This window comes from Haemorhous mexicanus, chromosome 20 (genome assembly GCF_027477595.1).
Source record: "Haemorhous mexicanus isolate bHaeMex1 chromosome 20, bHaeMex1.pri, whole genome shotgun sequence".
Lineage (NCBI taxonomy): Eukaryota > Metazoa > Chordata > Aves > Passeriformes > Fringillidae > Haemorhous > Haemorhous mexicanus.
Window position 1 is genome coordinate 9,483,934 of NC_082360.1, and position 25,711 is coordinate 9,509,644.

The 25,711-nt window shown below is 58.4% G+C and overlaps 1 protein-coding gene across 7 annotated transcripts; it reads left to right on the top strand.

Annotated features, from left to right (window-relative positions):
- Positions 1-1,185: 1,185 nt before the first annotated feature.
- Positions 1,186-25,229, top strand: ARSG (arylsulfatase G). 7 transcript variants are annotated; one of them, XM_059864432.1, is made up of 14 exons: positions 1,186-1,287; positions 3,560-3,742; positions 3,833-3,911; positions 4,468-4,791; positions 5,106-5,293; positions 6,073-6,120; positions 6,199-6,310; positions 6,794-6,934; positions 9,523-9,713; positions 10,456-10,536; positions 14,620-14,728; positions 18,909-19,029; positions 24,264-24,354; positions 24,651-25,229. In XM_059864432.1, the coding sequence occupies exons 4-14, from the start codon at positions 4,589-4,591 to the stop codon at positions 24,977-24,979; spliced, it is 1,614 nt and encodes a 537-aa protein (XP_059720415.1). In that variant the 5' UTR covers positions 1,186-1,287; positions 3,560-3,742; positions 3,833-3,911; positions 4,468-4,588; the 3' UTR covers positions 24,980-25,229. The 7 variants fall into 7 exon arrangements, with proteins under 7 accessions (XP_059720415.1, XP_059720417.1, XP_059720416.1 ...); XM_059864434.1 differs by having other exon boundaries at positions 4,519-4,791; XM_059864433.1 differs by having other exon boundaries at positions 3,833-3,898.
- The last annotated feature ends 482 nt before the right edge of the window (positions 25,230-25,711 follow it).

A 25,711-nucleotide genomic window follows, 5' to 3' on the forward strand; every position in this document is an offset into this window, starting at 1 on the left:
GCTCTCCAGGCAGGCGTGAAAATGTGAAAGAATGTGAAAAATGTGAAAATGATCATGCTGGCCCCAAGATTTGTAAACTTTCTGGTTAATGTGTAATAAATACATGACAGATAATGCCAGCACAGTGTGGGTGACCCCTCTGTGGTGGCACTTCCAGGGGTGACATCCCAGAGAGGCATCTCCCCTCCTCTACACCGGGGCCAGCCCGGGGCATCCAGCTTGGAGAGGCTTTGGGGCTTTTCTAAACTGGTTTATCTGGTTTGGACTTCTCCAGGCTCCTGTGAGTGCCGTGGCTGGCTCGCAGAAGGCAGGTTATTTGTTTGTTCAGGGCTGCCCTGGTCCAAGGGGCGTGCTGTGCCAGGTGTGCCGTGTCCAGCGCTGCTCATCCCCAGGCTCGGGTGCTGGGAGTGATCCCTCCCAGCCACTCCTCCAGCTGCAGCCACCTGGGCAGTATTTCCTGCTTGGCACAGGGCGAGGTGCCACAGTGTTCCTGCCAGCCTGGGGAATCTCTCCTGAGTCGTTTTGATTTTTGCAGGAAGAGCTGAAAGTTGGTGGGGTCAGCTCTGGGTGGGGCTGGCTGCAGCAAAGCTGGAGGGGAGCAGAGGGGGTGCAGGTCCTGGTGCAGGGGGGGTTCCAGGGGGCTCCCACCTCCTCCAGGGGGATGTGCACAGCCTGGACTCACCAGGAATTTGAGCTGGAAAGGGTCAGAGAGGGCTCAGAGTGCAGAGCTGATGCCAAGGGTGGCCTCACACTCATGGATGTGGTCTGGATGTGGGCATTCCACAGGCTGTGTTCCACCTCGCCTTCAAACAGCTCTGAGCATCAGGAATCAGCAAGTTTTGTTTGATCCTAATGCATGAATTTGAGCCCTGAAAGACTTTCCCTGTAATTTAGGGAGGAGAGAGTGTCCTTTGAAAATTGTTTGGGTTGTTTTTGTTAGCTGTGTCATCCTGGCATCCCTCCCCAGAGTAAATGGAAGGGACAGAGGTTTGTGGGTTCGGCTGCTTTGAGGTGGGCTGGCTTTTTCTGTGGGGCTGCAGGTGCAGCTGGGGGGTCCTTGGGGCACTCTGGGGGTGCAGGGCACCCCCTCAGGAGCAGGACTGGGTCTGGGATGGTGCTGCTGGGAGGATATTTGGACAGGCTGGGATTTGGCACAGAGACCAGCTCAGCCTGGGAGGGGCTGGGAGCTGCTGGGTGCCAGTGGAGGTGCCAGAGGGCAGGATTAGCTGGTGTGTCTTCCCAGAAAGCCTGAACACCACCTGCCTGAGGAGATCAGCTCAACTTTTGGTGCTTTGTTCTTTCCCAAGCCCCAGTTCTAGCACAGGGTGATATCCTGCTCTGTTGTGGAGAGTCCCAGACAGGGGACCGGGATGGGGCTGGGAAGGGGCTGGGAAGAGGCTGGGATGGGGCTGGGAAGGGGCTGGGAAGGGGCTGGGAAGGGACTGGGATGGGACTGGGATGGCACTGGGATGGCACTGGGATGGGGCTGGGATGGGGCTGGGCTGGGACTGGGATGGGGCTGGGAAGGGGCTGGGAAGGGGCTGGGATGGGCTGGGATGGGACTGGGATGGGGATGGGCTGGGACTGGGATGGGGCTGGGCTGGGACTGGGATGGGACTGGGCTGGCACTGGGATGGGGCTGGAATGGGATTGGGAAGGGGCTGGGATGGGGCTGGAATGGGGCTGGGATGGGATTGGGATGGGGCTGAGATGGGGCTGAGATGGGGATGGGATGGGGCTGGGAAGGGGCTGGAATGGGGCTGAGATGGGGCTGGGATGGGCTGAGGTCTCCCTGACCACTGTGAAGTTGGTGGCTCAGTTCTGTGCTGCCTTTGGCCCAGGTGGGCTCAGCCCCTGGGCAAGGGGTGTTGGACCCAAGCAGAGCTGCTGCTCCTTTCAAGTCCCCATCCATGAAGAAATCCAAGGAAATTGTAAAGGAATTTTTGTTCTGAAAGTAAAGGCAATTTAGTCAAAATTTGATTGCCCTCAAACATGTCCAGAGACCTAATCTCAATTGTTGGAGCTGTGGGGATGCAGAGGATGCAGAACAGGACCTGAGCTTGTGGGCTTTGTTGGGGCAGGGCTGAGCAGCCTTTCCCAGAGCTGAGCCCCCTCCCACAGCTCAGCCCCAGCACCCACCAGATCCCACCCCCATTAGGTGATGTACTGAGAGATTCCAGCCTTCATAAATTAACACTCTGGGCTATGAATTATGAATGGAGCCACATCTCTGATCACTGCACTGCTCTGCTGACAGCCCAGGAGCTGCTGATCCAAGTGACAGCCCAAAGCTTTTAAAGATGAACAGCAAAACCTGGGAATAATTTACTTTGCAAGCTACAAACCGCTTGGCCTACAGATGGGGCTCATCCTATTCCCTCTCCTGCCTCCTCCTGTCCTGTTCTTCTCTTTTGTTTCCCAGTACTGTCTTCTCTACTCTCCCTCTCTGTGTCAGTGGGTGTTGTCCTGCTTGGCTGTGTTGGCCGTGCCATGGGACCTGCCCCAAGGTTACTGGTACCTCTGGGGACAGCTGGGTCCTGGCCATCCCAGCCCAGCACAGATCCCCACAGCCAGTGCAGAGCTCCTGGTGCAGGACCCAGCAGGATTTTGGCAGATCTCTGCAGCTCCATCCCCCTTTGGCCATAACTTTGTGTTCAAGACATATTCCACGGCTCCATCTGCCCCGTGGAGCTCTGCCACAGCTCCCTCTCTGCCATGGTCCTTGGAGGCTTTGTCCTTGAACCTTTCCATCTCTGGAGGCCACATCCTGCCCTAAGCAGCTGGATGTGCTTAATCCTGGCTGGTCCTGGGGGTTTTTGTCTTCTGGGTCTGGATTCCTGCCTCCTCACCTCTGGGGCATCTCCCTCCAGCAGCCGGGCTGTGCTCCCTGCTCTGGCAGTGGTGGGGCAGAGGGAGCAGAACTAAATTCAGACAATGAGCTTCAGACACTTGCCAGCTGTCACAAAGAAAGGCAGGGCCCTGTATGAACCCCTCATGGGGCTGCAGCACCCGGGAGAAAGCCCTTGGCAAGCAGGAGGGAGCAGGGGGATGGCAGGAGCTGGGGATGGCAGGAGATGGGGATGGCAGGGACAGGGGATGGCAGGGACTGGGGATGGCAGGAGATGGGAATGGCAGGGACAGGGGATGGCAGGGACAGGGGATGGCAGGAGCTGGGAATGGCAGGGACAGGGGATGGCAGGGACAGGGGATGGCAGGGACAGGGGATGGCAGGGACAGAAGATGGCAGGAGATGGGAATGGCAGGAGCTGGGGATAGCAAGAGCAGGGGATGTCAGGGACAGGGGATGGCAGGAGCTGGGGATGGCAGGAGCACAGGAAAGCATCCCAGCCTGAGCAGTGGGTGCAGGAAAGGGGCACTCAGCATTCCCAGTCCTTTCCAGCAGTTGAGCCGTTGTGAACCAGGCAGCAGAACAACTGCAAAGGCAAAGGCCTGGTATCTGCAGAAGCTGCTTTGCCCTGGTGTCTGCAGAAGCTGCTTTGCCCCAGGCTGGGGTGCAGGAGCACTCCCCTGTCCTGACTATTTTGTTTCCCTTGCACAGGGGATGCTGTAACCAGGTGAAGGATGGACTGACAGAGCCCCTTCAGTTTCTTCTCCACCCAAGGCTGAGGGGCTCAGCCTGCAGGGAAGGAGCCAGTTTTGGACACAAACATCCCTCTGGCTGCGGCGAGGGGAGAGGAGCTGGCGGATCGAACCCGCTCCTGGAGGGGAAAATACCGCTTCGGTTTGGTGTCTAATTAGATATTTACCAGGAAGGAACGAAAGATATAAATAGGGTGACAGTGACTTCAAAGGGTGTTTTTTGACTTCTAAGAATAACACCTTTGCTGGCGCCGGTTTCGGGAATATCGGCTGTGCCTGGGTGTGAAAGACGGAGGAGGTGTCGCAGCTCGGTCGGCAGCCAAGGGAGCAAACCCAGACCCCAGCCTCACTCCAAACCCAGACCCCAGCCCCGCTCCAAACCCAGACCCCAGCCCCACTCCAGACCCAGACCCCAGCCCCATTCCAAACCCAGACCCCAGCCCCATTCCAAACCCAGACCCCAGCCCCGCTCCAAACCCAGACCCCAGCCCCACTCCAAACCCAGACCCCAGCCCCGCTCCAAACCCAGACCCCAGCCCCACTCCAAACCCAGACCCCAGCCCCATTCCAAACCCAGACCCCAGCCCCGCTCCAAACCCAGACCCCAGCCCCGCTCCAAACCCAGACCCCAGCCCCATTCCAAACCCAGACCCCAGCCCCATTCCAAACCCAGACCCCAGCCCCGCTCCAAACCCAGACCCCAGCCCCGCTCCAGACCCAGACCCCAGCCCCGCTCTAAACCCAGACCCCAGCCCCACTCCAAACCCAGACCCCAGCCCTGCTCCAAACCCTGACCCCAGCCCCACTCCAAACCCTGACCCCAGCCCCGCTCCAAACCCAGACCCCAGCCCCACTCCAAACCCACAGGACCAGCTGAGGAAGGCACAGAGCCCCTGGAAAGCTCAGCTGCATCCACAGGGACACAGCAGGGGCAGTCTGGGGAAGACTGACGGTACTGCAACGCGGGCAGGAGGGGACGTGTGGCACCATGGGGACCCCACCCCTGTCCCCGTGGGCAGTGCTGGTGCCCACCCTGGTGCTGGTGGGGCTCTGGGCTCCCTGTGTGGTGAGCAGGCAGCCCAACTTCATTGTCATCCTGGCCGATGATGTGGGCTGGGGCGATCTGGGCGCCAACTGGGCAGAGACGAAGGAGACCCCGCATTTGGATCAGCTGGCTGCTGAAGGAACGAGGTAATGTCTGTCCCCCTTCCCTGCCCTCACCCGGCACCCCTGCTTACTCTGCCCTGCAGCTCAGGGGAATTCAGCCCTGCGGGACTGGCAGGTGAGGGGATTTTGTTGGTGTGGGTTTGGGTGCATGGGGAGGGCAGCCAGAGCCTGGCACCTTGGGGTTCAGGTCCATCCATCCCTGCTGGAGCCTTCATCTGCCACTCCTCACCCTCATCCCCAGAGCAAAAGGGGGAGGGAGTGTCCAGGGGAGCAGGGAGGGGCAGGGCAGTGTTAGAGCACACGGGGTCTCGTGAGTTGCAGGGTTTTTCATGTTGCAGGTTCGTGGATTTCCACTCAGCTGCCTCCACGTGCTCCCCGTCCCGCGCCTCGCTGCTCACGGGGCGCCTGGGGGTGCGCAACGGGGTCACCCACAACTTCGCCATCTCCTCTCTTGGGGGCCTCCCCCTCAACGAGACCACCCTGGCCGAGGTCCTGAGGGAGGCTGGCTACAGCACAGGGGCTATAGGTAATGCCCAGAGTGCCAGGGGCACCTGGGGAGGTGGCAGGGGGTGCCCTTGCAGAGGAGGTACTCAGGTGAAATGCTGGCAGTGAAAGGGAAACCTAAAGGGTCACGTGAGAGGGATTTCACACATCCCCCTTGGATTTTGCAATGCCAAGCTTAAAATCTTCCTTTTCAACGGTGCTGCCGGAAATCCAGACTTCTCCATTTCATCTCTCATTGCTTTATCTCCGAGGAATGTGCTGGGTGTTCCTTAGCAAACAGGACTGGCTCTGCCATCCTGCATCCCACACCACGGGTGGTACTGCTGGCCCAGTGGCTTTGGGCACCCTCCTGTCACTGTGGGTCCCACTCAGCCTGCACAAACCCTTCACACCTGCAGCCCCTGCTATTGTGCTGGCAGAAATTCCCTCTGTTTCTCCATTCCCCCCCAGTTTTTGCAGTTCTCCCTCCTGGATCAGAGTGTTCAGCGGGAGCAAGCACGTGCTGGAGGTCAGAGGATGAAGCTGGGTTTAGGGAGGGGTGAGGAAGCTGTCTGCTCAGAACACAAACACATGAAGGAGCCTTTTAAGGCTGGAAACACTCGCTTTGCACAGCCATGAGATACCTTATGCATTTTTTCTGGGTTTTCTGCAAAAATAGACAGCATTCTGGAATGGCAGCCAGCACAAACAAGGAACCTTTCTTGTAGCTTGATTAAAGCCCCAGCGCTGCGGGCACCTTGTGGGTGAGGGCTGCTGGTGGCTGTGTCACCTCTGAAATTATGTTCTATCACTTCCACGCAGGCAAGTGGCACCTGGGACACCACGGCCACCACCACCCCAACTCCCGTGGTAAGGGCTGTGCCAGCAGGGGCGGGCTGAGGGCCCTGTGGCCACCTTGACCCTGCTGACCCCTCACTTGCCTCCCAGGCTTCGACTACTACTTTGGGATCCCCTACAGCCACGACATGGGCTGCACAGACACCCCTGGCTACAACCTGCCACCCTGCCCGCCCTGCCCGCGGCACAGCCCCGCTGCCAGGTACGGGCACGGGGCTCCAGTGCTGGCCCGGGGAGCTGGCTGTGTCTGCAGCAGTGTCCCCAGCCCTGAGGGCACCCTGGGCTGTGTCTGCAGCAGTGTCCCCAGCCCCGAGGGCGCCCTGGGCTGTGTCTGCAGCAGTGTCCCCAGCCCCGAGGGCGCCCTGGGCTGTGTCTGCAGCAGTGTCCCCAGCCCTGAGGGTGCCCTGGGCTGTGTCTGCAGCAGTGTCCCCAGCCCCGAGGGCGCCCTGGGCTGTGTCTGCAGCAGTGTCCCCAGCCCTGAGGGTGCCCTGGGCTGTGATCACCTCCCCTCATGCTCTGTGCACCCAGTTTCCCCCTGCAGGGCATGGGCTGGGAGCCTCCCCGTGCCGTGGGGACATTGGCATTGCTCCCTTTGTTCTCCCTCCCTCCCTCGGCTTTCTGGAAGCCAGGAGATCAGCCAGGCTTCGTGCCTGCTCTGTGACAAGCCCGGGGTGGCTCTTCCCAGCAGGGTGGCGAGGAAGGGCTGTTACACAGAGGTTGCCCTGCCTCTCTTGGAGAACATCACCATCGTCCAGCAGCCCGTGGAGCTCGGCAGCCTGGCCAGGCGCTACGTGGAGGAGGCAGAGCGGTTCATCCAGAGGGCCAGGTGAGGGCCACCCGCTGTCCCCTGTCTGTCCCCTTTGCTAGGAGAGCTCCTGGGTCACTGCAGGACTCCTCTGCATCACGCTGGTGCAATGCCAGGGGAGATGGGTGTTGCCCCATGGCTCAGATTTGGGGAGTCCATGGCTTGGCTTCCTGCTGGAGGAGGCACTGAGGCACCTCTGGTGTCCTCTAAAGGGGTGGTGTGTTTCTAGAACCATCGTTTTTGAGGAAAGTCAAAGCCTTTGAGTGGGGCTGTGCCTCCTTTCTGGGGGAATGTGCACGATGTCAAGGTCTGTCCATCCCTGCATCCCTGCGGATGAGGTGGCAATGGGGTGGTGGAGGTGCCTCCATGGGTGTGAAGTGCTGGCAGGGGCTGTCAACAGGCGCTGAGTGGTGCTCAGGGTGGGACCAGAGCAGCACCCAGAGGTGTTTGAACACGCCCCGCGTGTGAGATTGGATCCATTTTGAGGAGAAAGCGCTCGGAGATCGCCGGGGTTCAGGATCTGCCTCGCCAGCCTCAGAGCACAGGAGGGGCCCGGCTGTGTTTGTCCCCGAGGAGCAAAGTGGCTCCTCCGAATGAGGCCCCCGAGCCCTGCTGACGGGTTGTGTAATTTTAATCCCCATTATTGGCGGATTACGAGCTGTGACTTTGCAAAATGCCTCCCTGCAGAGTGAGGAGAGGAAGCGCTGCCGGGCAGCCCTGCCTGAGCCCATCCCCTGCCTGCATCCCGGGATAACGCAGGCCCGGGCAAGGCGGCTCCTTGGGGTGAGGTTTGTGTAACAGAGGTGAATGAAGGGCTGGGCAGGGAGCAGCACATGGGGAGATGGCTCTTTATAAACCTGGCTGCTGTTTTGTTGCATAAAACCTGTAGTTTGTCCCTTTGGGTACCAAGGATCGGCCGTGGGGTGGCTTGGCCACGTTTGGGATGCTGAGGGTACCCAGCCTCTGGGCTGTGGGGCAGCACCAACCCCTTCTCCTGCCAAACCCCCAGCCCTCCGGGCTGCCTGGGTGCTCTGTGGCTGTGAAACCGGGTGTGTGAACTCCGGGTTAATAGGAAAACCTTTAAACTCCCTGAAGTGTTTAGGGGTTATCTGTGTTCGTGGAGAACAGGATTAGGCAGGTGCCTGCCTTTTCTTCCCTTCCCTTTGATGGCTTATTCCAGTTTTCCCCTGCCTGACTCATTCATTACAGGGCAACAAAAGAACACCGGATTTGCCATCTCGGTGTTTTTTTAACCACTCGAGGTTGAGCAATTTGTGACAGTGAGACGTGGCACCGCTCGAGCACAAGCGAGCGTGGGAGCAAAAGTCAGGGACTGCTGTCTTCAGTTATTGATTAAACGTTTGCCTGATTGTCAGGACAGCTCCGAGGTGTCTGTGTGGCAAATGAGAGGGATGTTCAGCTGAGCATCACAGCCACGAGTCCATCTGGATGCTGGAGCCAGGGCAAGCAGCTTTCCCTGCTCCAGGGACTCTGGCATCCCATGGGAAGAGGTCTCACAGAGGCAGTTTTGCAAGGGGCACATGAGCTCTCCTGGCCCCCACGTCCTGCAGGAACAGGCAGGGTGCCAGGGGGACACAGGGGAGATGGGTGTGAGTACCATGGACACCCCAGATCTGAACCCCGTGTCTCAGATCTGGGGTGTCCATAGCTTGGCTTCCTGCTGGAGGAGGCACTGAGGATCTTCTGGTGTCCTCTGACGGGGTCGTGTGTTTTTAAAACATTGTTTTTGGGGAAAGTCAAGGCAGGGATTTTGAGCAAACCCTTCACGGGGCTCCAGCACCGTGGGGGGATGCAGCAGCTCCTGGCAGGATGGGGTTTACTCATTTTCCAGGCCAGGTGGGTGCCGGGCAGAGGAAGGAAGTGCCTACACGCACGTTGGAAGGGCCCCAGGGCTGGCAGGAGGCGGCGATGGGGCCGGGCGTGTGGACACGGCCCCAGGATCCGGCCCCTCCTCGCCGCTGGCCATCCCACCCTTCCCCTCCGAGGTCCCTGAGGAAGAGCAGGCCTCGTTGGAGCAGATAAATATAGCTGTAAACAAGCAAACAGGACGTGTCCTGTGCTGATGCAGGAGCGGGCGGGCGGCGGGGCAGCGCACGGCGGTGGACGTGCCGCGGGGCCGGTGGCACTGCCCGGGCTGTGCCCGGGGCGTGTGGGTGGCCTGCTGTGCCACATCCTCTGCCCACAGTGCCACCAGGCCGGGCACCTGCTGGGGAGGGGGAGAAAGAGCCAAAATGGGCCCTCTGAGGGAGGGGAGGGAGGGGTGTGAGCACAGCAGTGTGGAGTGTTTGGCCACTGGAGATGGAGGAAGGGGCAAATCCACCCCAAATGGGGGCACAGTTGACAACAGGGGGGCACTGGGGAGAGGTTTAAGCAGCAGCAGGGGAGAAGTGGCTCAGCTCAGCCAAGCCTCCTCCCTGTAAGGAGAGGGGTGCCTGGAGCTGGGTGATGTACGTGGGGTGTTTTCCCCCCAAGGAGCTGCAGCAGAGGCAGGAGTGGAAGGGCCGCTGGTTTGTGTCCCCAGGCTCAGCAGTGCCACCACCCCAGCGACCTCCTGGAGGCTGAACACTCTCCCTCTGTCCCCTATGCAGTGACAAAGGACGTCCCTTCTTCCTCTACCTGGCCCTGGCCCATATGCACGTCCCACTGGTCCCCCCGCTGCCCCCCACTCCAGGCAGGGGCATCTATGGAGCCTCCCTGGGAGAGATGGATGCGCTGGTGGGACGGGTGAAGGAGCTGGCTGACAGCCTCGGGAGGGGCAGCACGCTGCTGTGGTTCACAGGTACTGCAGGAACACTGCAGGGCGGCGGGTTGTGGGGTTCACATTCTCTGAACCTGAGAGAAGCAGTGAGAGAAGCAGAGAAAAGAATCATCGAAACAATTCTTATCTCATTGGCTGCTCCTGTGTTCTGCCAAAGGGGGGTGACACTGGGGACTGCACCTGGAGGTGGGGGCAGGATCTGTGCTTGTCCTCTGCCCTCGATGTCCCCTGCCCTCGGTGTCCCCTGCCCTTGGTGTCCCCTGCCCTCGATGCTCCCACTGCTCTGGGGGTGGGGAGTGGTCCCGCCGTGGGGATGGGTGAGGGTCCCAGGCTGCTGTGGCCACTGAGCTGGGTGCTGCCCACCCTGCCACCCCCCTCCGGCTGCGGGGCTGAAGTGCTGGGGCTGTGACTAATTAAACCACAAATCCTCGTTCGTTAAGAAGCCCAAATCCGCTCTGTGTCGCTGAGCAGCCTCCCTAATGAGGATGTCTTGCTCCTGATGACAGGAACCGCTCGGCCGCTCATTAGCACCCAGAGCTGGTGGCACCGTGCCCCCCCTGCCCTGACCTGGCTGCCCTCCAGCCCCTGCAAACAATCTGCTAAAAACCAAAATCCATCAACCAGCTGCTCTTGCTCGTGTGGGGAGGCATCACAGGGGTGGCAGAGAGGGATGGAAGGGTCACTTGTCCTTGTCTACCCCCTCTACTGTGGGTGTCCCCTGTGGTCCTGGTGTCCCTCATGGGGACATTTCTTTCTCTTGCAGGTGACAATGGCCCCTGGGCACAGAAGTGTGAGCTGGCAGGACGCCTGGGGCCATTCGTGGGTGCCTGGCAGAGGCAGAGAGGTAACTTGGCAGCGTGGGGGGGTTCCAATCCCCGGGGGCACAGGGGGGCTGCTCCACAAAGCCCTCACTGCCCACCGAGGGGACAGGGGCAGCATTCCATCCACTGTTTTCTTTCAAACAGTCAAGCTTCCCCCAGAACTGCTGCGGGGGGTGGGCTGGGGTCCCCATTACCGCGGAGCTTGGGGTGAGAGTGCTGGTTTGGAGATGGGATGTTGCTATCTGCCCCATCAGGGTCTCACAGCCCCCAGCCCCATCCTGCCCGGAGCAGAGCACCCATCACCCTCCCCACACCCCAGAAATTTGCTTTTCTTTCTCTCCACCGTTTTGTTGGGTTTTGTTTTGTTTTGGTTTGTTTTTTTTTTTTTTTTTTTCCTTCACTCTTTCCTCCTTTTCCGGCCAAGCCATCTGCTTGGTGGGTTTATTTCTGCCGGGGCAGCCAGAAACATTCATGAGTCAGGCGTTTCCCACTTCTGCTTGTATTACGCGGTGTTAACGTGCCAGGCTCGGCTCGCCGTGCCCGGGGTCAGCAGTGAGGGTCATCCTTCTCCTCTTCCTGACACCCTGGCCACGCCACCGTGGCCATTCCCTGGGCAAACAGCGCTGGCTCAGTCCCATTCCCAGAGCCCTTCCTTCTCCCGGCCCCGGGGATGGAATGGTAACCTTCATTTGCTAGTAAACAAACCCCGCTGCCGGCCCCGGGTTGTTGCTCTTGAGCAACCCCCGGTCACAAGCCCGAGCAGATGGTGCAGAAGCTGTTCGGGAACAGGGCGAGCCGAACACGACCCACGGCCCCTTCCAGCCCCTCTGCCCTGCAGAGCCCCCGGCAGCGAGGGAGGGACGAGCTGGGGCTGGCAGAGCGCTCCGGGCTGCCTGCAAGCACCGCCTGCCTGCCAGCCTGCCTTCGGAAATCGCTGCTGGCTGCAGGGCGCTCGCCCAGCCCGGGCTGCCAGGGCTGCGCTGGCACTGCCCGGGGATGCCAGGCTGGGATGCTCGGCCTTCCCAGCCCGGGGGATTGTTCCTGGGCAGGGAAAAGCCCCCGAGGGGTGGGAGGGCAGGGGAAGGCAGGCTGCTCCCTGGCTAAAAACAAACCAAACCAAAAAAACCCCTATTTATTTCTATATGTTTCATGTGTTTCCATATGTCTCTATATGTTTCTATTTGTTTCTATGTTCCTATACATTCCTACATGTTCCTATATGTTTCTAGCATGTTTCTATACATTTCCAAAATGTTTCTATACATTTCCAACATGTTCCTACGTTTCTATGTTTCCAACATGTTTCTATACATTTCCAACATGTTTCTATACATTTCCAACATGTTTCTGCATGTTACGACACGTTTCTATATGTTTCTAACATGTTTCTATATGTTTCCACGTTTTTATATGTTTCTGCATGTTTCTATGTGTTTCTACAGGTTTCTATATGTTTCTAACATGTTTCAATGTTTCTAACATGTTTTTATGTGTTTCTTACATGTTTCCATATGTTTCTACATGTTGATGTGTTTCTAACATGTTTCTATACATTTCCAACATGTTTCTACATGTTTCTATATGTTTCTACAGGTTTCTATATCTTTCTAACATGTTTCTGCATGTTTCTTCATGTTTCTATACATTTCCAACATGTTTCTTCATGTTTCTACATGCTTTTGTATGTTTCTGCATGATTCTGTATGTTTCTATATGTTTCTACAAGTTTCTATGTTTCTGCATGTTTCTATATGTTTCCTGTAGCTCCATCTTTTGTTTTAGGGTCCAACCCTAAATTCCAGGGGTGTTTTCCACCGATTTCAGGTGGTCCCTGGAGCTGGGAGAGAGCAGCAGATCCGTGTGTGCTGCCCCTTTCTCTGTGCTTCCCACAGCCCCCAAAACTCCTCTCCCACCTTGGGGTCAAAAGTCCAGCAAGGGGAGGGATACTGGGAGAGAGAAAAACATTGAGGGGATGTGATGCTGGGCATGTTTTGAGGCAGGTTGGGGAAGTTCCAGACCTGGTGTCCCTGTGCTGAGGACCTGCTGTGTGTGTGGTGGGACCAAGGTTTTCATCCCACCACGGGAATGCACAGTTCAGCTTTCCTGGAAAGCCTGGAAAGTCCCCACAGCAGCAGGGCTGCATCATCCCCACTCTGGAGAAAATTCCCTGGTTGGGTTTGGGTGTTTCAGCCCTGTTTCCTTCCCAAAGTGTTAATGTGACCTCATTCCCAGGCTGCTCTGACCTGACCAGAGGTGCTGGGGTGGCTTGGTCAGGAAATATCCATCTGATGTCCTTCCAGAGCCCCCTGACCATGCCTGGAAAAACCCTGCAGATGCATCCAGGAGGATGAGTTTTTTATTTATCTGCAGAGATGGGGCTTGATATTAATTGCTGTAATTGCTGTTGTTTCCTGGGGTTTCTGGGGGAAACACCAAAACTTTGGGTGGGGAATGGGAGAGATCTGGGATGTGCTCAGTCCGTGCCAGGGTCAGAAACCTTTCCCCTGGGCTGGTCCTTGTGGCACCTGTGCCACTGGTGTCCTTGTGGGCACGGCAGCATTGCCTGGGGGCACGGATCAGCATCGGGTGGCTTGGGGACAGCTCAGGGGCTGTCTTGGCTGGGCTGGGGACAGCTCAGGGGACAGCTCAGGGGACAGCTCAGGGGACAGCTCAGGGGCTGTCTTGGCTGGGCTGGGGACAGCTCAGGGGAAAGCTCAGGGGACAGTTCAGGGGCTCTCTTGGCTGGTCTGGGGACAGCTCAGGGGAAAGCTCAGGGGACAGCTCAGGGGCTCTGGGAACAGCTCAGGGGAAAGCTCAGGGGCTCTGGGGACAGCTCAGGGGAAAGCTCAGGGGACAGTTCAGGGGCTCTCTTGGCTGGGCTGGGGGCAGCTCGGGGGCTCTCTTGGCCGGGCTGGGGACAGCTCAGGGGCTCTCTTGGATGGGTTGGGGACAGCTCAGGGGACAGCTCAGGGGCTCTGGGGACAGCTCAGGGGACAGCTCAGGGGCTTTGGGGACAGCTCAGGGGCTCTCTTGGCCAGGTTGGGGACAGCTCAGGGGCTCTCTTGGCTGGGTTGGGGACAGCTCAGGGGCTCTCTTGGTTGGGCTGGGGACAGCTCAGGGGACAGCTCAGGGGCTCTCTTGGCTGGGCTGGGGACAGCTCAGGGGCTCTCTTGGCTGGGTTGGGGACAGCTCAGGGGACAGCTCAGGGGCTCTCTTGGCTGGGTTGGGGACAGCTCAGGGGCTCTCTTGGCTGGGTTGGGGACAGCTCAGGGGCTCTCTTGGCCGTGCCCCCAGGAAATGGCTCGGGACGAGTGCCGTTGCCATGGCACGCTGAAAGGCAGCAGCACAAAGGCTGCTCCTGGGAAGTTTGCTCTGTGAATCGCCCTGGGATTTTCTCTTTGCCCCATTCCCAACCCCTTCCCCCTCCAGCTGCCTGGGGCCCTTTGGGCTGCAGCCAAGGCAGAGGCTCTCCAACCCCTTTCCAGCCCTTTTGATGCTCGGTGCTCCCATTTTGGGGCTCAGCACCCCGATTTTGGTGCTCAGCACCCCAGCCCCACTGCTCAGCACTGCAGGTGGAGGAAGGGACTGGGCAGCTTCCCCCTGCATCTCAAATCCAAGGGCAGGGCAGAGTGCTTTGGGTGCTGTCAGGGAGAGGATGGATCAGGTTCATTAACTGGCAGGAGGGTTATTAGCAGGATGGTATTTTTAATGAGGCAGGTTTCCAGCAGCTGGGGGAGGGGGGGCTGTTGGTGCTGAGCCCTGCAGGGGACAGAAGCCCCTGGAATAAATTCCTACATTTCCTGCCTGCTCCATTCTCTCACCTGGCATCAAAAGGGGATGGAAATGCAATGGCTCTGGCAGCTGCTGCATTTCTCATCACTCACTGGAGCAGAGAAACACAAACCAGTGCCCAGCTGAGACCCTTTTCTTTTCCCTTTGAAAAGCTCCTGCAGTTCTTCTCCCTTCCCTGGCCCAGTGAAACCACCCTCCTTTGGGGTAATTTTCACCATCTCTGCCTCTGAACAGTCCCTTTCCCAGGGGAACTCCGGGCTCAGGAGGTTTTCCAGCATCAGCAGGATGCTGAGCACTGCCCTGTCCTCCTGCAGGTGGGAGCTCAGCGAAGCAAACAACCTGGGAAGGAGGGCACAGGGTGCCAGCCCTGGTGTACTGGCCTGGCCGTGTCCCTGCCAGGAGGACGAGCCAGGCTCTCCTCAGGTAAGAGCCCCTCGGGGAGGGGGTGCCCCCATTTGGAGGGACCCCCCCGCCCCCACGCTGCCACCCCGGCCGTCACCTGGATTTTGGCAGCAGCTGCCTGCTCTGGTTATCCCCTGCCTTGTGCCAGGCTGTACTTTTGTCCTCTCCCAAGACTTAATGCCTCAGCTGAGAGGAGCTGAAAGGGCTTTTTGTGCGGCTGGAGGGCTGGAGCTCGCAGCCACCGCCGGGCTCCGTGTGCTCCTGGCCGCGGTGGCCGAGGGCTGCCGATAATTAAAAGATGACGATGTCGTCTGTGCCCAGCACGGAGCAGGCTCCGGCTCTGCGGTCTGTGAATGGCTTTCTGTGGAGGAGGGTGCGGTTGTGAGGAGGGGTGGTGCTGGCAGTCCCTGCAGGAGGGCAAGGGGAGGGTCTGTACTGCCCCTCTCCCTGCAGCATCTGCACCCCTTCAAGCGCCAGCTGCGCCCATCCTTACAGCCCTCCTGGGCAGCAGATGTGGGCACAGCCTGGGCCAGAGCGGGGGGAATGTCCCTGATCTTCCCTGATGGGTCCCCACGGGGCTGGGGTCAGGCTGGGGGAGTTTGGGGTTACTGGGAATTGGGCTGTCCTGTCCCCTTTTATCCCTGATGGGTCCCCACGGGGCTGGGGTCAGGCTGAGGGGGCTGGGGGGTTACTGGGCATTGGGATGTCCTGTCCCCTTTCATCCCCCATGGTGCTGGGAGTCAGTCTGGGGGAGGTTTGGGGTTACTGGGCATTGGCATGCCCTGTCCCTTTTCATCCCTGATGGATGCCCATGGTGCTGGGGTCAGGCTGATGGCTTGTTGGGTGTTGGGATGCCCTGTCCCCTTTCACCCTTGAGGCACACAGGATGGTGGGGGTGAGGGGTTAGTGGGCATTGGGGTATCCTGTCCCCATTCATCCCTGATGGATACCCATGGTGCTGGGGTCAGGCTAAGTTTGGGATTACTGGGAATTGGGATGCCCTGTCCCCTTTCACCCTTGAGGCACACAGGGTGGTGGGGCTGAGGGGTTGCTGGATGCTGGGAAAGAATGTCCCAGCTGCTGGAAGCAGGTCCTGACTGGTGGGCCCTGGGGCAGGGCTGGGTGTTTCCAAGGTCCCTGAGATAAGCTGGAGACACTCACTCGTTCCACAGCCCCAGGGCAGCTCTGGGAGCTGGGTGTTTGCAGGCAAGGGAAGGGCTGAGCCATAAGCTGAGTCACTGGTGTCTGGTGGAGGGGATGGGGAGCACGTAGCACCCGTGGCTTCCCCTCCAAACCCCTGGGCCGTGGGGCAGAGCTGCCAGCCCCTTGGGCAGCTGGGGCAGCACGTGCAGGATCAGTGCCCGTCCCATCCCCCTGTCCCTGCCTCCAAGCCCAAGAATTCTGATTATCTCCTCGAAGATCTTATCTCCTGCATTTCCCAGCTCCAGTCTGGCAGGTTGGACAGCTGGAAATCTAGAAATCCAGCAGAGGCAGGTGCAGCACTCCGGGTGCTTGGGGAGTGGCTCTGTAGCTCCCCAGGAGCCACATTCAGCTGCTGTCCCCCCCAGCAGAGGCTGGCACTGCCACCGGGCCGTGCCCAGCTGTGCAGGGTGGTGGTCTGGCATCAGGAGGGGGCACCCCCTCTTTGGGAGCAGCACAGAACCAGCCTGGGGGCTGTGAGTGATGGGTCACACTCAGGAAAGTGTCACCAGCCATGGCCTGAGGTGGGACAGGGAATGTGGAGGGACAGAGGGACACGGAGGTGCTCACAGGACTGGCGGCTTTTCTCTGTGCCTCTGTCCCCTCGAGGACAGCCCCCAAGGACCAGCAGGTGCAACAGGGACATTGAAACCCCCCGGCTGATGGGGAAGAGCGAGCAGCTGGGGAGGGAATGAAGCAGGAGGGGCTGGGAGCCCTGAGCACACAGAGGGACCTCGGCCAGATGGGATCCCCGGGAGGAGGCAGGGCTGGGCAGGGCAAGGCCTCACCCATCTGCAGGGATCTCCTCCTCCCCTGGGGTTATGGAAACACCTGGCTGGGGCACAGAGGCTGCTGGAGCTGCTCAGGACCTCGTGGCTCCGTGTGCTGCCTGGCCAGGGAGCGCAGGGTGAGCGAGGGTGAGCGTGCCCGGGGGCAGGGAGCTGCAGCCAGCACAGAAACGCTGATGCCTCAGCCCAGACCAGCACCTGCACGCTGGGCTCTGCACAAAACTGCCTCGTCTGCTTTTCTTAATTATGGTTAATTGTCAGAGCCACCCACTGTGCTCCTGCCCTTCCCTGCCCCAACCCGAAGTAGGGCATGGAAGAAGTAGGTCAGGAGGGTGGTGAAGGAGGAGATTGCACCATCCTGGCTGGGCTGGCAGCGTGGGGCTGGGCAGGTTGGCTGGGCTGCTGGGGTGTGGGGAGAGCTGCCTGCAGGCCAGGCAGGGCAGTGTTCTGTGCCCCATGGTGCCCGGGGTGCTCAGCACCACGGCAGGGCAGCACTCCCAGGATGCCCATTGTCCCACAGGCAGGAGCTGCTGTCCCTGGGCACTGCCAGGCCCTTTTCCGTGGTGTTCAGGAGGCAGCAGCATGCTGGAGTGGCTGTATGTGTCAAAGCTCTCTTGCCAGGGTGGGGTTGGCAGCATGGCTTCTCTTTACCTCAAGTGGATGCCAGGATGTGCCCACTGGTGCCTTTGCTTTGATGCCAGCTTTGACCAAAATCCTACTTTTCCTGCCTTTTTCCATGGGTTACACCTGCCCATGGCTGGGGAAACCTTCAGCCACCTCTGCCCTCAACCATGTTGCTCTCCCAGCCCAGTGCTGCTCTCCAGAGCTCCCATCCACTGGGGCAGGGCTGCCTGGGACCATCCACGTGCATTGAGGTGGGAGCAGGGTCCTGGGGGTGCTGCTGTTCTGGGGGTCCTGCTGTGCCCCCAGCAAGGTGCCTGCAGGGGTTGCAGTGCAGAGCCAGGATTTTCTGGGCACCTCCTGGCTCCCAGCAGTGTTTGTTCCTATTTGTTCACTCTGTCTCTTAGCAGCTAAATGAAAACTCCTTCAGTGGGAGAGCCGGGGGCTGGTGAACCCAGGGCTCTTTCCTCTCTCTGCTCACTCAGCTGCCACCAGCTCCAGGCTGGAGGCACCCAGGGGCAGGAGCGTGGTGGTGACAAGGTCACAGTGGCAGGACCAGGGCAGCACCCTGGTGACCCCAGTTCCTGGTGCTTTTGCCTCCTGTAGCAATTTCCTTGTCCCAGCCAAGCCCCCCGAGCTGCTGGCACGGGGCTTTGTAGCCAGAGGGGGGTGGGTTGAGCCCTGGCAGCAGTGCCAGCTGTCAGCTCCTGTGCCACAGCCTGGTCCCCCAGGGCAGAGCTGTGATGTGTCACTTGGCCACTGTCCCCGGGGCCACGGGACACCCTGGTGTGGGTGGCTCCTCTTAGAGGTCTGGGGTCACCTTGTGACTGCATCTGTGAGGGAGAGATGCTGTTGGTGGCACTGGGGGGACAGAAACTTGTGCCCCACAGGATGTGGAGGGTGAGGACTGGACACGGGGGCTGTGAGCAGGACATTCCCATCCCACTGGAGTCGAGTCTGGACCCCTCTGGGACACGTGGCCAGAAGAAGGGAGCCTGTGCCCAGGCTGTGAAGGGCTGGGTGATCCCCATCCCACCCCATGCAGCTCCTTCACACCTCAGGATGTGCCAGGTGGGGACAGTCCTGTCCCAGGGCACAGGCAGCAAGTGACAAAGCAGGGACTGTCCCTCCCTGCATCCCCAGGGAGCCAGAGGGACTTTGGGTCACCTGGCCCTTCCCCGTGTCCCTCTGCTCCTGGAGGGACCGAGGTGAGCCCTGGGTGCTCTGGTGTGGCTGTGCCAGGCTGGGGCTGGCACTGGGGAGGCTGATGGGGCTCTCCTGCCCCATCCTGGCAGCTCATGCTGTGCCCTGAAACAGCCACTCTGCATTTCCTGGGCACCAGGAGCTGCTGGCTCTGGCCTGAAAACCCCTGGGTGGCATTTTCTGCAGAGGGGTTCAGTGCCCTGCACATCCTGACTGAATCTGAGCTGCTGGCTGGGGGTGGCAGGGCTGTGAAGCCAGGGCCAGAGCTGGGTTCAGCCTTTTAACCCTGAGTTCCCTCTCTTGGGAGGGATGTGGGGCACAGGTGAGGTTGGGGAGACCCTCTGTGGATCCTCACTCCTTGCTCTGATGACTGTCCCCTCTTTTCCCAGCATCCTGGACATCTTCCCCACGCTGGTGGCCCTGGCTGGGGCAGCACTGCCCCCAAACAGGCGTTTTGATGGCTTGGATGTGTCCCCAGTTCTCTTTGGCTGGTCGGATGTGGGACACAAGGTAAGGCAGAGCCACCCCTGGTGTCACCCCCTCCCGACAGCAGGTAAAACAGGTAAGTGGTGCCTTGGTTTGAACAGCCAGGTGTGTGCTGAGGAAGGCAGGAGCCTTCCTTGAAATTGAAAATGCAAACCTCCTCCCTCCAAATTATGTTAATTTTGAAATTAAGGGGCTCTCAGGCAAAGATATGGGAGCAGGAATAACAGTTCTTTATTAGGGAAATTAAAAATACAAATGCTGTGGTACAAAAAAAAAAAAGAAAACAAACCACTGCCAGAGTCAGAGCAGGCCCTGCCCCCTGTGTGTCAGGGTGGTGGCACAGTCCCATCCCAGGGGGCTCAGGGTGGTGGCACAGTCCCATCCCAGGGGGGCTCAGGGTGGTGGCACAGTCCCATCCCAGGGGGGCTCAGGGTGGTGGCACAGTCCCATCCCAGGGGGTCTCAGGGTGGTGGCACAGTCCCATCCCAGGGTGACACAGTCCCATCCCAGGGGGGCTCAGGCTGGTGGCACAGTCCCATCCCAGGGGGGCTCAGGGAGGTGGCACAGTCCCATGCCAGGGGGGCTCAGGGTGGTGGCACAGTCCCATCCCAGGGGGGCTCAGGGTGGTGGCACAGTCCCATCCCAGGGGGGCTCAGCCCTCCTGCAGTGCCAGCTGTGGTTCTGCTGGAGCAGGGATCCTGCACAAGGGGGGAGTTTTCCTCTGCAGCTCCAGGGCTGCTGGAGATGGGCCTGCTCTCCCTCTGGGAATGCAGGGCAGCAGAAAGCTGCTCCTCTGGGAATGCAGGGGGCAAAGGCTGCTGGGGTGTCCCAAAGCTCAGATTGTATCCAGGTAGGAATGCTTGGCTCCTCCCCTGGGCAGAGCATCTCCCCATGGGATGGTGGAATTTGATCAGCCCTGCAGGGACACTCCCTGGCCCAAAAGGGCTTTGGGTTAATCAAGATTGTTTTGTGCTTCATTCACAAACCTGGGATCAGAGGTGGAAATGCCTGTGCCTGCAGCTTGGCACCTTCCTGTGTGCCTCAGAGCTGTGTCTGTGACCCCAGGGACACCAGTCCGGGGTGCTGGTGGCAGCCTGCAGTGCCCAGCACAGCCCCTGTCTGACCCCAGAAGGAACATCAGTGGGGGCAAGGGCAGCTCCCAGGGCTTCAAACCTGCTTGTGCCCATTTATTTATTGCACCAGATCAAGACACAACAAACTTGTGTCTTGATCAAACAGATCAAACACAAACAAACACAAAAAGTGTTCAATCAGGACAGCCCTCCCCATATCCCACAGCTCCTTTCACCCCAGAAAACACAGTTTGCAGGACAAGCAGGAGCCAACAAAAAAAAAAAAAAAAAAAAAAAAAAAAAAAAAAGAAAAGAAAAGTGGCTTTAATAGCAGTCCCGTGGATAAATCCTGATTTTGCTTTTAAAGTACACCCTCCTGCAAGCACTGTGAGCCAGCTCCCAGCGGGATCCTGGATTTGCTCTCGGTGTCCATCAGGGGTTTGGTATTTGCTTTGTATTTATGGAACCCTCTGCTGAACTGGGAGATGGAGCAGGGAAGGGGATGGGATGTGGCCAGCACACTCTGCTCTGCTCTGCTCTGCTCTGCTCCTCGGGATTGACCCTGCTGGGAGCAGGGCACTGGGGGCTGCTGGGAGCAATGGTTTGCTGGGAATGAGGTTTTCCTGGGAGCAATGGTTTGCTGGGATTGAGGCTTTCCTGGGAGCAATGGTTTGCTGGGAATGATGGTTTGCTGGGAGCAATGGTTTGCTGAGAGTGGTGGTTTTTTGGGAATGATGGTTTGCTGGGAATGAGGTTTTCCTGGGAGCAATGGTTTGCTAGGAGAGATGGTTTGCTGACAGTGGTGGCTTTTTGGGAATGATGGTTTGCTGGGAATGATGGTTTGCTGATAGTGGTGGATTTTGGGGAATGATGGTGTGCTGGGAGCAATGGTTTGCAGATAGTGGTGGATTTTTGGGAATGATGGTTTGCTGGGAATGATGGTTTGCTGATAGTGGTGGATTTTGGGGAATGATGGTGTGCTGGGAGCAATGGTTTGCTGGGAATGATGGTTTGCTGATAGTGTTTTTTTTGGGAATGATGGTTTGCCAGCAGCAATGGTTTGCTGGGTATCAGGAGGCAGCCATTCCTGTGTGGGACTCCCCCCAAGGGGTGGGATAACCCTGCCATGGGGTGGGGTGCCCTCAGAGGGCCCCACAGCCCCGTGGGGTGGGGGCAGCAGCCGTGTCCCCCTCCCTCCCTCCCCTCCTGGCTCCTCACCTCCCAGCCCCCGCCCGGGAGCGGCCGACAGTGACCCCGTGCAGGGCTTCCCTTGACACAAATCCTCCTGAAAGCAGCTCCTTCGCTCACTCCAATGCCCAATTTCCACACTTTCTTAATTGGGGTCGCTGGAGCTCCCGGTGTGGGCTGTCCCAGTGTCCCAGCCTGTGCTTGCTGCTGGCACAGGCGGGAACAGGGCTGGGGTGACACCAAGGTCCTGCTGAGAGCAAGGGCTGTTGGCAGGAAAAATAAACCACATCCTCCAAGGAGCATCGAGGGTACCAGGGGCTGTAAATCCCTCTGTCCATCAGCTCAGTGTGAATAGCCCAGAGCACCAAGTTCAAGCAATGAATTTTCAGGAGAGAAAAGGCTTTGCCACCCTGTCTCTTCTCTATTTTTTATTTATTAAAATAAAAGCCATGGATTAATGGAAGAGTTCCAGATCTGGGAATGTTTCTTGAATCAAAACAAGCTCCTTAATTATGCAGTAAATTATAACAGATTTTCTAAGTGTGGGGTTTTAAGAGGTTTAGGAACGTGGCTGTTTGTAGGAAGGGAGATTTGAGTGCCTTGGCAGCATCCCAGCTGTGCTGTTAAAGGTGTAGGCAAAGCTTTAAGGCTGGAGACAGATTAATTGGTTCAGTTCCTGGTCCCTTGGCCTCACAGGGCCTTGAATATTTGCTGATTCCTGCTTTGGAGCTCTTTCATCCTGCCCAAGGAGTGTCAGCAGAAGGGCACTCTGCAGCAGAGCTTCCTCCTTGCACCAGGCTCACACTGCACACCTCTTCCACTTTACACCCTTCTTATTTTCCCCCAAAAACAGAAAGATCCAACCAAACTACAAAAGGTGATTTTTTTTAAACAAATAATTTGCCTTAAAACAGAGGGCAATAAGAGAAAAGTGAGAGCGTTTGGAGATCACCCCCTACCCTGAATGCTGGCATTTCTTGGATGAGGTTCCAACCAGTCCCATGTGAGACAGTGGCTACATCCAGACCAGGCAGCATGGGATGGACACCTCGGGGTGCCTGGGATCCCTGGAATGCTCTGCCAGCCAGTGTGGATGGACATCTTGGGGTGTCTGGAATGCTCTGTGCCAGGCAGGGTGGGATGGACACCTCAGGGTGCCTGGAATTCCCTGTGCCAGGCAGGGTGGGATGGACACCTCGGGGTGCCTGGAATTCCCTGTGCCAGGCAGGGTGGGATGGACACCTTGGGGTGCCTGGAATTCCCTGTGCCAGGCAGGGTGGGATGGACACCTCAGGGTGCCTGGAATTCCCTGTGCCAGGCAGGGTGGGATGGACACCTCGGGGTGCCTGGAATTCCCTGTGCCAAGCAGGGTGGGATGGACACCTCGGGGTGCCTGGAATTCCCTGTGCCAGGCAGGGTGGGATGGACACTTCGGGGTGCCTGGAATTCCCTGTGCCAGGCAGGGTGGGATGGACACCTCGGGGTGCCTGGAATTCCCTGTGCCAGGCAGGGTGGGATGGACACCTCGGGGTGCCTGGAATTCCCTGTGCCAGGCAGGGTGGGATGGACACCTCGGGGTGCCCAGGGTGCCTGGAATGCTCCCAGAGGGGCAGGGCTCTGTGCCGGGCACCTGCTCAGGCACTGCTGCACTCATCAGCTGTGAGTACTGTTACTAAACTTGGCACTGCAGCTGCCTACAACTCCAGCAGATGTTTCTAATTTTTAGCACAGTGGAAATTTCTTGAATCACTTTTAAACTCAAATCCCAGGGAGGAAACCTCAAGTGACTCATCCCTCAGTGAAGGCACTGGCTCCGCGGCAGATGTTATCGGAGAGAGGAGCTGCTGGAGTGTCCAGCTCACTTGTCTCCTCACTCCCCAGTGCCAGAGCAGCCATCCTGTGTGGATCAAGTGTCCTAAATACCAAAAGGGAGAGATGTGACCCAGCCCTCCCTCCTTCCCTCGCTGCTCACCCCGTTCCTGGCTGTTGTCAGGGAAGGGAGCCCTCGCACAGCGGGGTGAGTCAGACGGACGGGAGGGATGTGGGAGTGATGTTCCAGCACCTCACCTTCCCCTCTGCTCCATGAGCTCACCCTCAGCTCGTGGCTGGCTGCTGGCTCCAGCCTGGGGCTCAGCTCCCTTGGATGTCCCCACTGCTGGCTGAGCTGTGAGCACCCAGTGAGGTGCTGGGTGCACCCGAGACCACCCTGGTTCCCAAATATTGCTCAGGAATTTAGTGATGGGACAAGGGGGAATGGTTTTAGGGTAAAAGATGGGAGATTTAGATTGGGTGTTAGGAAGAAATTCTTAATTTTAAGGGTGGGGAGGCCCAGGCACAGGTTATACCAAGAAGCTGTGGCTGTCCCGTCCCTGGAAGTGTCCAAGGCCAGGTTGGATGGAGCTTGGAGCAACCCAGGGCACTGGAAAGTGTCCCTGCCCATGGCAGGGGGTGGCACTGGATGGGCTTTGGGGTCCCTTCCAACCCAAACCATTCTGTGATTTTATGATAATCTGCCCTGCTCTGCTGAAAGCCCCAGAGCCTTTGTGATCCCTTTCTTTCCAGGTAGATTCAGAGGGTCCTGCAGGGCCAGGAAAGTCCAAGAGAGATGTTGGTGTTTCCTGGGGCCCTTCTGCCATCATCCCACTGTGGTGGTTTCAGTTTGAAACCAGGCAGAAACACCAATTTCATGTGGTTTCGGTTCACCAACTTGAGATTTCCCAGCCAATGCACCAATTAATGTGGTGGGTTCAGTGTTGGCTAAATGCCCACGTACCCTTCAGAATTATTTACTCATTTTCTTGCTGTGAGACACAATCAGGAGGAAGGCAAAGCAGCTTCAGCACTCACAGCTCTGCTGGTTGCTCAGAGTCCAGGGCCTGAATGAAGGCTGTGAATGTGTTCAGGGATGGGATGTAGCTCATCTGGGGAGGGAGTGAATTTCATGGAGCAGGTTTTCCCTGCCATGGGCTGACAGGAACTATCCTGTCCTTCCTGCAGGTTCTGCTGCACCCCAACAGCGGCGCAGCCGGGAAGGTGGGCGAGATCGAGGCGCTGCGGCTGGCTCAGTACAAGGCCTTCTACACCACAGGTACTGCACCCCTACCAGAGGGTCTAAAGTCCAGGAAAAAGGCTTCTGGAATTCTTAGATCCCTGCAGATGCAGGTGAAAACCAGCTCAGGTTAATTCAGCCAGGAGCAGAGCCAAGGATGTGCTGAGCTGAGGCTGCAGGGTGGTGCTGCAGCCTGGGGTTGGTCTCAGGAATGCTCTTGGAATAAGAGCTGGGATGGGGTGGGAATGGGCCATCCTGGGTGGGTGGGTGAGGAACACAGAGGCGATCCCTGGACCTCTGTGACTCCAGGGTTTTTCTCCCATTTTCCTCCCTAGGAGGGGCCATGGCCTGTGATGGCAGCACTGGGCAGGAGCAGCGGCACCACCCACCCCTCATTTTCAACCTGGACCGCGACATCCAGGAGCAGGAGCCTCTGGATGTGGCCTCCAGGGAGTACCAGGCAGTGCTGCCTGCCATCAGCAGGGCTTATGCCCAAGCCCTGCAGGACATTGCAGCAGACAATGTCTCAGTGGCAGATTATTCCCAGGATCCAGCTGCAATTCCCTGCTGCAACGTGCAGCACGTGGGCTGCCGGTGCCACGGGGCCCACGGAGCCACGCGGGATCCCCACGTGGAAAGCAGAACACCCTGGCTTTGTCTTTAAGCAAATAATTGCTCAGGCTGCTCCTTTCCCAAGGGTGGTGTCTGTGAATTGCAGGCTGGAGGTGGCCATGGAGAGGGATGGAGGCTGTGGTTCCCTTTGCTCTGTGCTGGGAAGAGGGAGGTGAGCTGGGTGTGGGTCTGGGGGAGCACACAGAGGGTCCCCTTTGGACCCTGGGCATGTGGAAGGGTTTTTGTAGGGCTCTTTATCTGGGAAAGAGACAGCTCTTGGAGTAAAACTACCTTCTGTGAGAGATGGCTTTGGGAGAGGAGTCCTCTGGGAAATTTGGTTTTCCTCTAAGCAGAAACCTTACAGGAGCAGCTGTGGGAGCACAAGGCAGGGCAGGATGGGGCTCACAGCCTCTGGACAATCAGCCCTTCTGCTGCACAGACCCTGCAAGTCTGGTGGCTGCTGAGGGAAAATTCCTGGCTGGCACGAGAGGAGTGCTCTGGGAACAAAGCACCTGCCCCTCAGCTGCCTGCTGAGGTTCTTTAGAGGGGTCATGGCAAGACCCAGCTGGCTGTGGAAAGAAGGAAGGGGGTCCTGGGCTGTCCCTGAGGGCTGCCATCCACGTGGGAAGGATGCTGAGCTTGTCCTGCCATGGTGGAGCTCAGGACTCTGCTGGGACATCCAAGGGTGTGGGAGAGGCTGTTCCCTGAAGGTGGCAGGGAGAGAACGGGGGCTGCTCCCCATCAGCTCTCAGCAAAGAGAAGGGTCTAACTGTGGGGTTTAGGG

Bases quoted from the DNA above. Each gene is read 5' to 3' on its own strand.
- ARSG (XM_059864431.1), top strand. From the start codon at position 4,589: ATGGGGACCCCACCCCTGTCCCCGTGGGCAGTGCTGGTGCCCACCCTG. The intron at 10,537-14,619 runs GTAACTTGGCAG...GTCCTCCTGCAG, and splicing joins TGCCTGGCAGAGGCAGAGAG to GTGGGAGCTCAGCGAAGCAA. The intron at 14,729-18,908 runs GTAAGAGCCCCT...CTCTTTTCCCAG, and splicing joins ACGAGCCAGGCTCTCCTCAG to CATCCTGGACATCTTCCCCA.